This window comes from Pseudomyrmex gracilis, unplaced genomic scaffold (assembly GCF_002006095.1).
Source record: "Pseudomyrmex gracilis isolate BER0280 unplaced genomic scaffold, ASM200609v1 scaffold_158, whole genome shotgun sequence".
Taxonomy (NCBI): Eukaryota; Metazoa; Arthropoda; class Insecta; order Hymenoptera; family Formicidae; genus Pseudomyrmex; species Pseudomyrmex gracilis.
In genome coordinates, this window is record NW_018020742.1 from 186,414 (window position 1) to 204,838 (window position 18,425).

The following is an 18,425-nucleotide window of genomic DNA, read 5'->3' on the forward strand; positions in this document are numbered from 1 at the left end:
GCAGGCAGTTTTAGGGCGAGAGCGAGCAAGCGAGCGAGCGAGCGTGCGGAACGACGACGCTTGGTTGGCGGAAAGTGCCCTTCAGTAACGCCGCTTCTTGTCGTGGGTTTATCGAATTCCACGGCCTAACTCGATCAAGCTCCAGCCTTCAGAATATTTACCTCTCTTGATAAAGTGAGCGCGAAAAAGGCACGGAGAGACAAACGACCAATTTCGTCTGTTTTGTTGTAACTGCGCAAACAAAAATAAAAAAAAAAAAAAAAAAATTTAACCAACCTTTGAATTTGAATAAATTTAAACGCGCGTTTATCTCGTTTTCATTTATTTTTACCTTATTGGATTTAATTTGCACTAAGAGGAAGACAATAGATAAACGTTTCGTTCGATCTCCGCTTCTCTGTTTGTGTAAAACATTTACAGTTATGAAAATGCAATAAATTAGAACGGCACGATGGAGAATTATTGTAATTAGAAGATAACTATTTAATTACATAGCTCGCAGAGTATAAGTGTGTGTGTGTATATATATATATATATTGTATATTATACTCTAATTAATCTCCGTATCCGTTTAGTTAATTAATCGCGACCCGAGCGCAAAGCGTTTACGCAACAGCACGAATATCGATAATAGTTGATTGAACTTGTAGAGCTTAAAGCGATTTCTTGCGAGAAGTCACGCGATGCAGAAATGTTTAAAAAAAAAAAAAACAAAAAAAAAGAAACAAGACGCGTTGAAAGCGCCGATAACATTATAACAAAAGCGTGAGATAAAACCGCGCTTTTTATAAAAAAAAAAAAAACATTATATTCACGAAATCACGCTAACTTTCTTTAACGATAAACCGTGTTTGAAAGGCTGACGCGCCGTTATATTACGTTGTTACAGGCTCCGTAAACGAGGCCGGGGTTTTTGCATTGCGCGGCAGGCAGGAAGGTAGTCGACGCTCTCGCAGAACGACCACCAGCACGACCAGCACAACAACGTCCGGCTCGACGTTGATACCTTTACCCGACGAAGTGGCGCAGCCCGCGGCTCTTTTGGCTCCCGAAGAGGACTCATGGTCCACCAGCTCTTCCACTACGACCAATGTTCCACTGTCCTCAGACGCGGTCGACACGTCGTCCAATCCACCTCTCGAGTTTGTGGTGAAACCACATAGTAAAGTCGTCCTGCCTTGCGAGTTGGAAGGAAATTCCTCGAGATTATTACTGCCCGGAGCGAGGTAAGCCCGCGTATCCAAATATTTGTCAACAATCGATTGTCGACGAAAGCGCGTTACGCGTTAAGTATTAAGTTTTCAGACGGTCTCGGAAATCGACGAGATTTTCATCAAATTAAAATTTTTCGTTAAATCAAAAGTCGGCAAAAAAGTCAACGCGGATGCTTTGGGCGCGGCGTACACGTGTTAACAATCATATTAAAAAAGTTAGTTTTGTATTATTTTTAGTATATATCAACTTTTACACGTTTCCGTTTTTGTTTTAATATTTACATATGTACACGATATACACGTACACGTGTAATGTATATATGTATATGTGTTCCTTTGTGTTACATTAATATCCCGTTACAGTTTGGTTAACACCAAGTTCCGCGTCGAATACACGACAGGTGAAATTATTCCCTCTGCGGAAACAAAGTCACTTTGTGCGATAGTATAGCGCCGGTGGTGATAGTTCGAAACGGTAGTCTCTTCTCTTCGTCGCTCGAAGATCGGGTGACGGAGTTTGTTGGGCGAACTAATAATGCGTATATACACCGGTGGTTCTTGTCAGGAGTTACAGAATACGACCGGCAATGTGGCTACACGAGGGCAGTCCGGTAGATATGATCACGATAGACACGAAAACGGAAATGAGCGGAACCGGGCACCGGTACATAGGCGACTCAACTACCGCGTCATTACACATAGACAACGTCAGATTGGAGGACGACGGTGTGTGGAGCTGCATGTTGGAAGACGACGGAGACAGGATCTTCTTCGGCAAATCGGTGAAGTTGGTCGTGCTCGGTGAGTACCCTTATTGCGATCTTCCTTCTCGGAAGACCTCACCCGCTTTGAAGTCGGATTTTCTTGTTGACGTGAAAAATTAAAAAGTCCGCGAACGTTACGCGCGCACGGTATCTCATACGGAAAGCGCGCTGCTTATTTTTCATATAAACTCTGTACATTTACACGCTCTTATCTGTATATTTAAATAATCATACATATATGTAATATAAAATATATGTATATTTGATTACCACGTATAACCACAGCGCAACTACATCTATGTATACAACGAAAAAATTATATTCTTATAAGTAGAAGATTTTATACTTAAAAAATCTTCTTAAAGATTTTAGATGATATTCTTCTGAAATTAAGAATATATTCTTTATTTAAGAATATAGTCTTTTTCGATAGTGAGATATATATGTTTTTCTATAGAGGCTTTTTATATTCTAATCAGTATATATTCTTATCATTATTGCTATTTAGAGGATTTTCCTCTTAAAATAAGAAACTCTTCTTGGCGCCTATTTTAGTATAAAATATACTTAAAGTAAGTGGGATATCTCCTCAAAACAAGAATACAATTTTTTTGGTGTACATATTTGTGAGCGATTGATTTAAATCGTGATGCAATTTTTGAGGTTTAATTTTTTTCTAGATTCGGTCTTCTATTAAAATTAAGTTCTACGAAGTTGTAAATTATTGCAATACATATAATATATAATGTAATGTGATTTGCGTGTTACGCTTGCTTATTTAAATGCAATATAAATTACAATCAACATTATGCACAAATAGGTACGGTCGCTGATTATTTCGGAACCATCAAATGGAAATTCATTTGAATTAATGAAACTTTATTTGAATGATAAAAAAAATCATCAGCATTTCATTATTAAATTTTATAGTTTTATCTTATATTCATTATTATTGCACGCTGTTGTTTATTTATTACATCAAGTACATATTAAATATTTGGCGGAATTAAACATTCGTCGTTTATTTGATCGATGCGCAATAATTTGTGTAATAAAAAAAAATATATATATAATATTATTTTTTGTACAATTTTTTATTTTGCACAATCAGAGATTTTGATTTATCTGGTTTGTTACAAAAAGAACAGATTTTTTTTCGATATAACGCAGTTTTACACCCTCGAAAAGTGAGATGTGTGTGAATTTTTTTTGGTAAACGTGATCCTACCTTGCATAAAGCCTTTCAATTTCGCGTGAATTAAATTCTCGTAAAATTCCGACTGATGAAATTTTTTTTTAGGAATGTGCCGGATACATTTAGAAGCGATAACTACGAGAGAAAAATTTTTCCCCACGACGTATAGTCGGAAGAGCAAACTTTTACTGTTTCCGGAACAAGGTTTTTTACTTTGTTTTTTTATATTCCGCATACTCCTTTTCTAAAACCTCCGTGTGCTTCTTCTTTTTTTTATTTTAAGCATAAAAAGGAAAACCTAAAGATTACATCAAAATTAATGTACTCGAATGTATTCCATTTTAGACTTTTCTCATAACATTACATATATTCTATTAAAATATTTGTCTTTCTTTATCTTTATTCATGCGACTATGTTGATTTTTTTAATTTTTAACCGCGCTAAGTAAAACACTCAATTATTACTTAATACAAAAAAATTACACAACATCGTATTGTCCAGCTTGTCGCAGTTGATATTTTCTTGTCGTTCTTTTGCACTCCAAAGTTAAGCATCGAGGATGCAACATCTTAGACGTGTTACCGTCTCGAAGAATTTCCAGTAAATAGGTCGCGGGATAAATCGCGGGAAGATACCGAGCTTTTGAGTTGCCGGTAATGGCAGGATTTATGCATATTAATACGCGCCACTTGAGCTCTTGCGCGGTTGCATCGCCCCGCGACATGAATATGCATTCGCCCTAAAAATTCACATTCTCCTTCTTTTTTTCTCTCTCCCCCTTTCTCTTTTCTTCCCGCTCATCCCGGACTCATCGTTCATTTTGCCGGCTGTGCATTTCGCCTCCGCGGCGACACGTGCATGTTTCGCCGCGAAACAACGGTCGCGCTGTGTGAGGCGAAACAATCACGCTGCTGCGCGCGCGCTACGTGACGCTCCTCGGCGTTCGAGAGAGCCGACAACCAAATAAACCCTTGCTTTATAGTTTGTCTCTCCACTTCTGTTTTTAATATCCATCCCGCAGAGAGAGAGAGAGAGAGAGAGAGAAAGAGAGAAAGAGAGAGAGAGAGAGAGCGGGACGGAAGAAGAACACGGCCGCGGCTTTTATCTCTCGTCGAGCGGCACGTTTTCGCTCGGGGCGCGATGTAGATACGTACAAGTGCGAATGTAGTTGCGCACACGAGGATCTTCATGTGCGTTTTTGTGCGTTTCACCTCTTTGCGTCGCAGGCCGCTGCTGCGCAGCGGTTTGCGGCGATGTTTATTTTTCGGTTCCCGCGCTTTGCGGCAACGATGGTCTTTGCAGCGACGATATATACTTTCACGGCTTTGCTTGGCACGATACTTTTTGAACGTTAACACAGAAATTGTTTATCGTTAAAAAAAAGAATTTTAATATATATAAAAACTTGATACGATCGAGAGACTTTCTAAGTCTAGCGTCGAAACGAGAACAACACGCGATGAAGAAGCAAAAATTTTTCTTTCTCTCTCTTTTCCTAATAAATATAATTTACTTGCCATTCTGTTAAAACCCCAATATATATATATATATATGTATATAATTTAATTGTATTCTGTTTGTCTCTCGAAATAAATTTGATTTTCTTTATATTCTCGGTTAGAAAAAAAAAAAAGAAAAAAAAACGAATCTCGGTCGGTTTCACATAAATTCTCGGAAACCAATTACTTTCGTTCAACTTTTCGGATTCGGCAGTCGAGTTATTTCGCGTATCTCAATGAGAGCGCAGTGTGCCGACTTCATAAATCTCCAGATATATCTTCTCTCTATTGTGTCCTTCGCAAACCAGTTGAGAGTAAATACGAAAGAAGAACGCTAAAAGTTGCCTGCCACATGAAATATGGCACAGAAATCCGCGGCGCAACGATAAGACGTTGAGTACACTTAACGTCTACCTCGCCAAAGTCGAGAAAAACAAATCAACCCCCGGGTGTTTCCGAACCCCGGAAGCACACGTCCGGCACGCCAGTACGAAAAGCAAGTTTTCATTGAAATGCAACGGTTTGTGTTTCTTCTATATAGTGGTTTTGCACGTTGCGTGCTATGCGCGCAATTGCGAGCAAATTTTTAAATATATACACTGAGAAAAAAATACTATTAACTCAACTAAATGCGTTTAGTCGAGTTTCGGTTTGTTATCTGAAATACTTGGTTTTTTCATTCAAGCATATGGCATTAAAGATAACAAATTCGTATAAGTTGAATTAACAATAGTGGTAATGAACATATTTAATTTCACTAAACCATGAACTGTTTTGTCGAACATAAGTTGTGATAATTTCAAATAAAAGATACTGTTAAAAAAGATGAAATAGGCAATTCTCACTTACTTTAATTGAATATAATCCGAATTTCTTTGTACTAATTATTTCATTTCAATCAAACTGCTTATTTTTATAAGCAGACAAAATATTGTGTTGTCCTATTGCACTGAGAGCAAAAAATAGTTGTAGTTACCACAATTTTACTATAATTTATAGTGATTTAAGGTGCCAACTATTTTTTTATAGTTATTTTAACAATGCGACTTATAGTTGATTCAATAATATATTATTGTTGCCATAGCTTTAACATGCATTCATACAACCATATGCATGGTTTCATACACTATAACTTGTGATTTATGTATAGTAAGTTGTACTGTAAATGTGATAATAAGAACCATAATTGAAAGATAAAAACACTATATGCCGTAATAAGAAGTCGTACTTATATAATAGTAAGATTAAACTTTTTATATATAATTTGATCTATAATGCATATGGTTCCAATAGTTGTAGTGATAAAACTGATAGTTTCAGTTTTAATGATTTTTATTGTTTTTAGGAAAATAGTAAATTGCTATTTATAAATGTGGTTACTAAAATATACTATTGCTATGATTCTATGCATTGTATGTAAATGATTACTTTTCTGGCCACTTTTTTGTATAGTTTCTACGATATCTTTAGTACATTCGTAGTTAAAAATATAGTTAACCAGACTATTAATGTAGTCATAAAAATGTATGTCTTAAGTTACTTTCCTTACTTAATTTTTAGTTATTATTACCAGTAAATAGTAAAGCTGATGTCAACAGTATAGTCACATTTACTATAATTGTGATTGTAATTATTACTTAAAACTGTGTATTTTATTTACCATCTGTTATTTGACATTTGACTATGTTACTATTTAAAATTATTATAATTTATAGCAAAATTTTTACATACTTGTCAAAACCATGTATATAAGGTTAGTTTTACTAATAATATAGCAATATTAACGATAAAAATAAGAATTCCAACTATAATTATTTTACTATGCAATTAAATACCAAGGTCGTAAATACCAAGCATTTTTCTCTCAGTGTGTGTTGTACATTCAAAGTTACCTGTATTTAAGCAAATGATAATTTTGTTAAAACAACTAAATTGTCTCTCGGTATAATCTAATTATTACATCTATTGAAACATGATATCTTCTTACATTAATCAATATTTCATTGACAGCCCGTGACCGCTGCGTATAGTTGAATCGAATACTATTTTGTTACTTTACAAACTTTTTTTGCTCAGTGTACTATTGAAATTACACATATATTAGATTTACTTAAAGATATATGTAGAATTGCATTTGAATTCCATAATTTTCTTTTTATTGCGATTAAAATGATAATTTAATTGATATATATATATGCATATATATTTGATCGGGAAAGCCCCGAGAAAGAAAGAAATATTATATACTGATATATATAATTGTGTAATTTATATAAATTGGAAAAGAGATATGTTTTACTCTCTCAATTTTCTAAATAACAAATAATAATTAACGATATGATCTCCGTACGATATTGATAATGCCAAAGTTATTATTGTATACTGATATTGTATATCGTTTCAGCTTTTAAGCGCTCTATCGGATATCAGAAAATTTGGGTCAATTTGCGATAAATTTAATGGCGGTTACGCGGGGCGATACAACGCCTTTTGACGATAATTTCATTATGCGCGCAGTGTGTGTTTATGATTATCGTGTTTCTCCGGTCAAACTTATGTTTAAGCTACACAGTGTCGCTTGTGGCAAAAACATAAAAGCCATTATGAGAAAATGCACAAATTGAATTTTTGTAACATATATAAATTTCGGTTATTTGTGCGCGCGCTTATATAAACCTAAACATTTAAATTAATAATGAATGTAAATAATATAATTTTAAAAGCATATTTTCTTATATTAATGTAACACATTTCTACAGATTTCAAACTGTCAAACGCAGAAGAGGACTTTAGTACAAAAGTGCTATAACAATTAATTACTGCTAATTGTGTAATTACGCGAAATTAAAATGAAAAAAAAAACGTTCGATTGTAAAGATGCATTACACCATCGAAATTGTACTTCGGGTATAAAGCAAGTCCATGAAAATACATTTCCACACTGGTTTCTATATAGATGTGTGCAATTTGGTACGCAAAGCGAGATTCGTTTTACACCGATAAATGCTTTCCTCCTATTGTGCAACATGCGCGTATGATGTCTCAATTGGCGCTATTGTTTTATTATAAATCATTGATATATATATATAATTCTTTGATATATCATTTCTTTTAGATTTTGTGGAAAACAATTTCGTGGAAATATGCGTTATAATTTCTCTGCAGTAGCGTTGTAAGATGCACAATAATAATTTATTGTTTTAATTATTTTTGTGTTTTTAGATTTTAAATTTGAATAAAAGTAAAGAAAACAAAAAATAATGAAACAAAGAGAGAACACAGTGTTTGTGCGCGTGTATTGAAAAAACAAAACATCGATTGCAAACATGCAATAAAAAAAAAACATTATACAGTAATAAATATGAATGATGTAAAAAAAAAAACATGTTTAATAGAAACTATGTAAGTTGCAAAGAGAATTGTTTTTATAGAAAAGTAGTTTTTGAAATGTCATTAGCGCCAACCGTTAAAATTGATCGAAAATTCAGCTATCTCATCATCATGTAAAACGTGTAGGGAGAGCAGAAAGCTCGGGGAGTAACTTCGGTCTGCTGCTGATAGGGATAGATTTGCCTGGTGCTCCCCGGGTGCTCGACGCCGAATCCGTGAAAAGCGAGAAAAAGTTGAGAATAATGTACGTTTTATGCGGTTGCCAAGTTCCCCGTATTTTATTCGACAAATAGACAGAAATGTTAACGCGAGCACGCTGCGCGGCTTCCTCAAGATCTATCTATCTTTGTGCCGTTCACCCCTTCCACAATCTTTTCACCGCTTTTCTTTTTTTTTTTTTTTTTCACGACGCATCTTTCCAGTTAATTGAGATTCGGATTGCGAGTACAAAGGAATACTTGTATTTGCATATTTTTGTTAATATTCTGTATACACTGTGTAAAATTCTTCTTTAATATTTTTTTCTTGTTTATGCAATTTTCGTTTTTTATTTATTTTTTTTTTTTGTGTTTCAACTTTCTTTCCTCCCATGAGAAAAAAAGCGCTAGAATAATAAATTTAGATTTCTCTGTATCTCTCGTCTTTGTTGTTTTCTTTGCTTTTCTTTTTCCTTCTTGTTCTTCTTTTCTCCCACGGGAAATTCAATTTACTGCCATCTTTTCGTGTGCCCGCTCGTGTTGCGGAAAGATCTGACATCACGTTTAGCAGCTTACTCGTATTTTCAATCGTTATCACTCGATCCCTTCGATTTTTCATTTAACCTCGCCATCATTTCTCCTTCTGCTCTCCATCGCGCTCTTTTTACTCTCTCTCTCTCTCTCTCTCTCTCTCTCTTGTAGTTTCTCCTCGCTTCATTTTCTGTTTCTCCCTCCTCGAGTCATCCCATCTCTTTATTTTTTATCTTTTCTTTTTTTTTTCCCGCGAGCTACCACTCTATAAAGCTGACAAGATCGGTATAAGGTAGAGAGAAATCTTGTTGTCTGGCGCGAACAGAGGGCATTCCACCGTCTGACCAATATCGAACTACTCCGCTTTCCGTTTGACTAGGCGCGTGTCCTTCTACTGCCGGCCAATGGCGGAACTCTATCGGCACATAGGAGCTACGTCAACGAAATTCGTGGCATTCCGCTTGCTCGTATCGTCTTTCGATTGCGCTCGATGTCGCATGGCGCTTTTTGATTCATGTACGTATTGGTGCCGTGCTTGCACCGAACGTTCGACCTAGATGCGATTCGAGGAAATTGAGATCCTTGTCACAATGTTTTACGAGTCCTTTTTTTTTTTTTTTTCCACCAAACTACACGCTCAAATATCGGTAAAATTCTGAAGTATATATTAATTTAATATCGATTTTTTTTTCTATATTTTTTTTTTCATCGACTCGTCTTATTTTATTTTATTATTAACGCGGTTCTCTCTAAAAGGTCATTACATTATTGGTATTCGTGCAGTTTTATTGAGAAAAAATTTTTTGCAATACATATATATATATCGTTAGAAAACTAAAGCAAAGAGCTTATTATTATTATAAAGCATCTGGGACGCGCGCGCGGATATCTGAGAGTATCTCCAATTAAATTTATTTTTGCGCCACCATCGTGGCAACGATTTATTATTTTGCCGTTTCCACGAAGGCAATTATCGTTCTCATTATTCTCTCGCGTGTCGCGAATAACGTTCGAAAGTTGAAAGTACGTTTGACTCATAAACCTGTGCCGCGCGCGCGCGCGCACGCGCGCCTGGTTCGTTTCTCTCTCTCTCTTTTTTTCGCACGATGTGCAGTTCGCCGCCGTGACAAAAAGAAGAGTTTACCGAGACGACCGTTGCTCATTGTTTCAATCGTTGTCGCCGCTCAAAAGAGCGGAAATGCAGCAAACCCGGGGGTGTCAAGAGACTAGGCACCGGAGGGAGTAGGGGGAGGGGGGAGGAACATTTACACGGAGTGTTCATAACGGCACAGAGAGCATAATAGCAAGGTATGCGCGACGTACGTACATATAAAACACGGCCACGCAGCTGTGTGTAAATTTCGAACAAGGATTATCTCTTCCCGATTAAAAAACGACGTCGCGCGCTGACGCAGCAGCAGCAGCAGCAGCAGCAGCAGCGCGATTGTAGGTACGTCGTCGTCGCTTTGTTCTCGTATATACATATATACGCGAACGAGAGAACTGTCAAGTGGGATCTTCCCGTTGCTTCGATTCCCGTCGATTTATATTCGCGACTTTGTCAGCGCGAAACTGGCGATGGCAATTAATTTGCCATTTGTCGTGGATTCGGAATGTAATTGTCGAACGCGCAAGTACTTACCGGCCGGTTAAATAAGGTTAGGTCAGCAATTGCTCCCCGTGCTGCGCGCGCTCCAGCGAGCGAAAGTAAAATTGAATTGACTGACGCGCTGCGTTGTGCGCGCGCGCGCGCGCCGCTATTTCATATATATATATTCTCATTACATTTATTACACGTTGTTTGTGATTTATTGCACGTTATTTATGATTGATTAGAAGCGGTCGATGGCACAACGCGTTTTCGGAAAACGCGTCAGTTGGAACCTATCAGTTTTATGATTCCGTTGTGCGCTCACTTCACGTGCGAATGATGAAGTGTTGGAATCGCAACGAATATATGTTGTTGTTCAGAATTTACAGTTACAGTTAGGCCGGTATTCGGCCGGTAACGCGAATGGGAATGTGACAGAGCGATACGGATAAAATATCTATATATATATATATAAACTACTTGAATCTGATAAAAATCGCGTATCCATATTGAACTTGACTTTATTCCAATATGCAGTTTTTGTTAATCTGTCGTAGTGTAGTTTTTTTTTTTTTTTTTTTTACATTTGGTTAAAAGTTCTCTTTTTGTAAACATGTTTGTTTCCAGTTCGTAATTAATGTTTATGTCGATAAGTGCAATGCAAATATATATCTCTCTGATATTTCGATAACAGAAAGGCATAATTGCTCCATTTGCAACAACGTGCGTCGAGTTCGTGATTTGAACCGGAAGTAAATTAACCGGGAAGCGCGCGATTCAAAATTTGATGCAAATTCTATATTCGCGAATAATTTGCCGGTTCTACGTGATCCGGTATCAGCGCGCGCCTTTATATGCTCAAGTGCGGCGTTAATATGTTCCCGCGTACGTGCCCCGGTACGACACGGAGCTGCGGCGACACGTGAATCGCCGGGCACACGCTAGCTTAGACAATCGTTGTTCCAGACCGACGCGACGTAACATGGAAACAACGGAACGGGACATTAGCGCAGGTGGAGTAAATTAGCGCATCAAAGCTTCGGCGCCGCTGCTACATTGTCCGGTGATTATTGACGTGAGTCGAGTATTGGCCACTAACTACCCATTGAGTAGCTGAAGGTTGCGCGCCTCGTAATTAATGGAACGATCAATGGGACCGCGTCCCCTCCCGAAACTCTAGCTGCTGCCGCAGCTTTCACGTTATTTTCCGACGTTTCTGAAAATTTCCGAAAGAACGTTTCGTTTTTGCTCTTCTTTTTGCTCGAGCGAAAAATACATTGTCGAGACAGTTTTATGAAAAAAGGTCAGTTACTTTTGAATTTTGACTGAAATTCTCACGGCAGCGCTTTGCATTATAAAGTTTGAAGGTTTTGTAAACACGACCTTCCGTTGTAACCTTATTTTAATAATATTAATTTAATAATACGTTGTAATTATGTTTATTTATGATGTGTGTATTGTAATATAAAAAATTTGGATATAATAATTAATATTATATGATATATATATATATATATATATATATATATATACGTTTTACTAACGCAATATTGTGTTCGCGCTCTATAATAACAACGCATTGCGAAATGTTATGCAAACAGAATAATTTGGTGCCACGCGTTTTACTATCTATAAATATGTGTGCATATACACACACATAATATGTATATATGTATATATGTACAAACGTATCTCGCACGAGTGTTGATTTTAATGATAAGGTTTACATAGAGCCGAGGATGTGATTGTATGTAAATGCACATTGTTGCCCGGGTATCCATATCGCGCGAGTGTTCTTGCGAGTAACAGATTGATCGGTGTAAATTGCATACGCATTATGCGCCCGGGTAATTGCCCATTTATCTCGAAAGGCTGGTTTACGATCGCGTCGCGCGACGCGTGTGTATATACGCAGATAACGCAGATCCGAAGGATCTAGCGCCCGCGTGTGTCTTGTGATTTATGTAGTGCAAAAGAGCAGTTCCCCCCCTGTTATTCGTGTAATTAAGTTGGTCACTGATTCGGAGCGAATACGCTTCTACGATGACGTTTCGCATTTCCGACGACAGCGCGCGCTCGCCCCACCGAGAAGTTTGAATTTCAAATGTAATTAACGGCGAATTTAATCCCACGCTAATTCTCGCGCTCGCGTTCATTTTCCACACGCATAGAGGTTTCAACCGGTAATTTCGTATCTCGATATATATTTTATATGCGGTATATAATCGGCTCCTTTTCCGCATTAACCGTGGCATTGCGTCAAAGAGCGGATATTAATAACTAATATCCGCGAGATACTGATAATAATTATGTAATATCTTCGTAGTCTTTTTGCGCGCAGCAAGTATTCAATTTCTCTCTCTCTCAAGTCTTGTCTCACATTGCTCGTATTTTCTCTCTATATATTGAACATTTCAATACGCACACCAATGTTTCATTTTATTACAATAAAAAAAAAAAGTTATTTAAAATACAATTAAACATCGATGGTATGGAATCGTGCGAGCGATCGGATGTCGGTAACACGCGCGCGCGCCCCCCGCACACCTATATATACAAGTGCAACATTACACAGTCGAAAGAGAAACGTCTCTCGCGTTGCCTCTCTCGTTTCAACTGTGTGATAGCAAATGTTCTTTTTCGAGTTAGTCCTCATTCATTTCTCGCTTTTCTTCTCTTTGCTTTGCTCTCTTTTATATATTCCCTCTCTCGCGCTCTCTCTCTCTCTTCTGCCTATCTCACGCTCTCCATCTCATCGGACGTACATCGCGATTGTGTGTGCGTGACGTAGATGTGTCGGGCGGTCCGTATTGAAGTGGAGTGGCGAGTCAATAACCCCGAGCTTCCGAGCGGCGGTGCACTCGAAGGGCTGTCAGTCGAACCGAAAGCTCTCCTGGCTTTACGACGTTATCGTCCGTGTGCATTTAGCGTCGGTCAGCGATATGCGACGGCCACTGTTTCTGGTGTTAAAGAAAGTGCACTTTGGCCCTGTGCTACGCGCGCTAGTTGCTACGAGCGCGCGACGCGATTAACGATCTGCGATGAAAAGCGCCTCTGTCGGGGGAAACGCTTGTTGAGCAAGCGCTTTTCCTCTCAACGCACGTAGTTAGATCTCTTTCTCTCACCCTCTCTCTCTCTCTCTCTCTCTCCCCACTCCCTCTCTTTCTCTCTCTATCGGACCATATTATTTTTATACTTGCAGTCAGCATATGCTTCTCACGGCTGACTTGCTCTTGTTGAGTCGCTAAAGGACTGTAATTTAGTCGTTCGTATGCTGATTCGTTTGTATGTATAACGCTTTTGTATATACAGGGTGTCCCAGAATTGGTGTAACATCTCTCGTGAACAAATAAAAAGAGTAAAACTGAGTCGATAAGTCCTATACCATTTTGCTAGATTTGCAATAGTTACCGAGATCTTAATTAACAAAGATCCGCGAATAAGCATAAATCGGGCTGTCTTACGCACAACCCGGTGCATGCTTATTCGCGGATCTTTGTTAATTAAGATTTCGGTAACTATTACGAATCTAGCAAAATGGTATAGGACTTATCGACTCAGTTTTACTCCTTCTACCTGTCTACAAGAGATGTTACACTAATTCTGAGACACCCTGTATACATATAGGGTGTCTGACAACGTGAACTATCAAGCCAACGTGTGTAGGTAGATTGGGTTAATCTGAGCAGAAAAATTATTTACCAGTTTGCAAAATTCGCAATGGTTATTGAGATATGAATTAATAAATGTGAGCCAATGAGCGCGCGGGGGCAATGATCAGACTTTATAGGCGTGCACGATTATCGGCTGGAAAGAAAAATGACTTTTCTCATGCAATGTCTTAGCAACAAGAGGCGGAGTAAACAAACAAGCGCGACGCGACTCAGCTTCTTGCGATCGGACGCTATTTGACGGTACGCAGCGAGCAGCGGCGAGCGAGAAGTAGAGCTGATAATCGTGCACACCTATAGAGTCCGATCAGTGCCTCCCGCGCGCTCATTGGCTGACATTTATTAATTCATATCTCAATAACTATTGCGAATTTTGCAAACTGGTAAATAACTTTTCTGCTCAGATTGACTCAATCTACCTACACACGTCGGCTTGATAGTTCGTTATCAGACACCGCGTATATTGACTTTCGCTTTATTGGTGTAAAATTTTCGGTCTTTAATTTTTAATTTTTTCTCAAAAATTCAAAATTGTATTTCATATTAATTTTATTATAATAGTACTTTTTTAATACTTAATATTTATACATTGTACACATATAATTATGTATCTTTAAACTTAATTGTGAAAGTACATTTTTGTTATGTGTGTATGCACGCGCGCATAACACACACACACATACATTTTTTGAATAATCTCATTTATCTCTTTTGATTAGATTATTCTAAAATCCGACACGACTAAAATCCGATCGTTGTACTTTGATATTTTGTAACTCCGCCCGAAGTCGACATTGATAACAGGATTTATCAAGGCGCGAGATAATGCCTTCTGATCTTTTGTGAGCCTGGTTTACTTTGCACCTTCTTCGGAGAAATAAATGGTTTATACTGACTTCGTTTAAGACTCGCTCGCTTCATCCGGCAGTACTTAATTGATTGCTTGCGATTCTCATGGCGATTCAGGGACTTCGCGCGCCCGCAATACACATGCCATTGTTCTGTTTTCTGGCCTGCCAGGAACGCGATAATTAGTTGGCTCGGACTAGTCGTTCAGTTCTGCTTGTTCAGTTGCCGCGCAAACAGCTGCGGAACAATCTCTGGTGTTCGATGGGATTTAATGATGAAGCAAGACCGCAATCCCATTCGTGATCTCTCGGCCGTATGGGCGCATATTTGTTTCACGAATGTGATGGTAGCGCGGCCAAGTTAATCTACATTCGCTCTCTCCACCCGCATTCTCTCCTTTTCTCGCACATTGAATCGCAAACTTTTCCAGCAAAGTGCACTACCGCATATACATAAAATACATAAAATACATTTGTGCTCATGATTTTTTTAATTCTATGCGAATGTGATATTGATTTTATGTGTGCGCGCGCTTTCTGGATTTCATAAGTATTTTATAATGTAAATATACACATAAAAAACTCATTTAAATTGATTTGCAACAATTCCTCACAGTTTTTTCTGTTTAATCTGATACTGTGTTATTTAATATATTGGATTTAAAATATATTTCTCTCGCTTTAGAAAATTCATAGAATTCAGATTATTTTAATATTTGAATATTTTTAAGATCACAATGATAAGGGAGTATTATTTAAAATATTATTTATTTATTTTTAACATAATCTCTCTCTTCTTCTCTCTCTCTCTCTTTCTCTCAGTTTAAAAAAATGTACTATTAAGCATTTTACATTTTGTATATACACTCTCGCGTTTGATGCTCGATAAGGATTTTCCGTCGAAAGATAGCAGGTAAAACAAGCGCAGTGAAATTATATCTCCGTTGTTTTCTAGCGTTTAATGTTATAGACCAAGAAGATTTCAGTGCTTCATGATGTTTGGTGCTCAACGTACAGATGCTTATCCTTATGTGAGAGCTAACACTTTATGGTTGATAGCAGAGCTCAATGATGATGTCCGTTTTATACAATGAAAGTGCAACATAATAGTTGCCAGTTTATTTCTTTCACGGGCACTTCTCTCTAAGTTTTCAACGCTGAGTACTTTGTCTTGAAACAATTTTTCGTGCTACAGTCTTGTTTAGATAAAAATTTTTGCATCTGTTATTTATGTTTTTACCAGAATTTACTCAATTACATATATGTGCAATGTTTTGTCAAAATGAAAACTCGAAAGAGATAAATCGGAAATATTGGAGAAATGAGAAATATTTTATTCAATTCATCAATTAAATCGTACGTTTCGTTCCGCACAAATTAAAGCAAAAATTTTATTTTTAAATGCATTTTAATTGATTTTTTATGCGATAAATTTCAAAGCTTATTTCTTTTTATATGAAAAATAAAATAAGTTGTGTATCAAGGAAAAGTTAATTTTACGAAAATATGTGCGTATGTAAAATATATTAAAAGATAATTATTTACATTTCCGCTTCTGATAAAACATAATTTTTTTATATGGTTTTGTTCATTCAAATAAACATTTTTATGTTCTTTAATTTTATATTCTCCCACGAGTGAAATATATATTAATACTTTTTAAAAGATGCACACGTATAACGCTCTTTAAAAAGGTACGTGTTTTCGCTTCACCGAGTTGGAACGAAATTGAAAGAAGGTGCCCATATAAGTGAAAGCTTATTGAAAGTCGAGAAACTAAATTCACGCGACATAGATCCAAAGGTATCTCTGATATTGAGTGTCTGTTCAATCGGTCCCTACGGATCTGATTTCCGTTTATTATCAAGTTGCTCGCGCAGTCTCGCATCTTCAGTTAAGCAAAAAAAAAAAAAAAGAAAAAAAAATCCAAGTATGAAATATAAAACGTAAGAAACAATTTCACGCTCGTAACTCGCAATATGTATGCGAATAACACATACGTAACATCGGTTTCCGTTCACACACATTTCAAATGAAAACAGTAACAAAAATATATTATCTGTTATTACGTTAGACTGAAATTGTTTCCAGTGTCTTGTGATAACGCCACATTTCACTATATCGATAATTCGATAGCAACTGTTTCACGTTAAGTGACGTCTCGGAAATAATCTCGTTTATTAAACGACTCATATAATATTATAGATTGCTCTTAAATGCGCACAAATATATGTTATTTTAGAATTTTGATTGACATAAATATAATTGACGACTATTTAACCTGTACAAATATTATCAATTTTATTGATAATTTGATTATATATTTTGAAAGATAGATCAACGATGAAAATGTCAGCTTTGATAGCGTTTCGTAATTTGATAAATGTTTCATAAATCACATTTCTATTTTCTTTCCTATATACGTGTCAATAAAAACGTTATTTTGCTGTATTTTCGACGGAGCGGAAGAACCGGTGGCTAAACGAGAGACGCGGAATTCTTCAAAGAAAAAGTATTAACCAGATCCTGTCATAACACATCTGTGTCGAAAACTACGTGCGCGCATGTCTGCCTGCGCGCACACATGTACGTGTGTGTGTGTGTGTAGCCCGCGAAGATTATGACATAAATCACGCATCCTTCCCCATCTCCCCAAACTCCCGCATTTTCCCATCCCCACCGCGTCGTCGAGCCAATTGTCAATTTTTCTCAGCTCGCGCTTGTAGAGCCTCGCGCCTCATCAATAAGATCGCTCTCAAAGAGATTTGCCAGCGGCGAGCGATGGATGGAGCCCCGCGATGATAAATATAAGGTCGGGAGAGATCGCGCCGCGCGGGGAGGGGGCACATATATAAAGCACACTGAAAAATTGACATCACACCCAACCGAAGTAACGAGCGATCTCTGCGAGGTATATATAACGTCGGTCGTTAGGAAATTTCGTCCCATCTCCGCTTCGTTTCTCGTTACGCGTTCTTCGCTTCTCACGAAAGGGGTTTTCCTTGCACAATCTCTCTCTCTCGTGACATCGCGTCTCGTAGACGCGCACGCTTCGCACCCTCTTAGTTTTATTGCAGCTACGTGAGAGATTAGTGGGATTAGTCGCGTGCAAGGCATTGCTGATCGAAGTCTGCAGATGTATCCGAAAATAAGAGGATCATCGTCATCACGTCATCTTTTTTCTCAAGAAATAATCGCACAGTCGTGTTCTTCATAAGTGAGAGAGAGAGAGAGAGACCAATGAGAAAAAGAGAAAAAAAAGAAAAAAACCCGCGCCACAATATATTTTTAAAAGTATCATTAATCATTGATAATTACAATGGCACAGTGGCAATGAAAGATATAGATAAGCTGACAAATTTCGTAGAAAATTGTGAAAATATACAGGGTCCGCCACTTAAATCCGGACAAAATTTTGTTTCTCGAAAAAGTTGTTTATTACAGAAAATATGAAAAAACATAAATAGACTGCTTTATAGCTGGGTTAAGGGATCTTTTCTGAGACATTTTACTCAATGTATCCG

At 37.3% G+C, this 18,425-nt stretch overlaps 1 protein-coding gene across 1 annotated transcript in view; it reads left to right on the forward strand.

Annotated features, from left to right (window-relative positions):
- The window catches only part of LOC109857411 (irregular chiasm C-roughest protein-like), a gene marked incomplete at its 5' end in the record, with an annotated part of 257,067 nt that overhangs the window by 131,343 nt on the left and 107,299 nt on the right, over nt 1-18,425 (forward strand). Inside the window, 2 exons of the mRNA XM_020433686.1 lie at nt 890-1,226; nt 1,780-2,015. Of these exons, the coding sequence (XP_020289275.1) occupies nt 890-1,226; nt 1,780-2,015 (573 nt within the window). The remainder of the gene's footprint in view (nt 1-889; nt 1,227-1,779; nt 2,016-18,425) is intronic.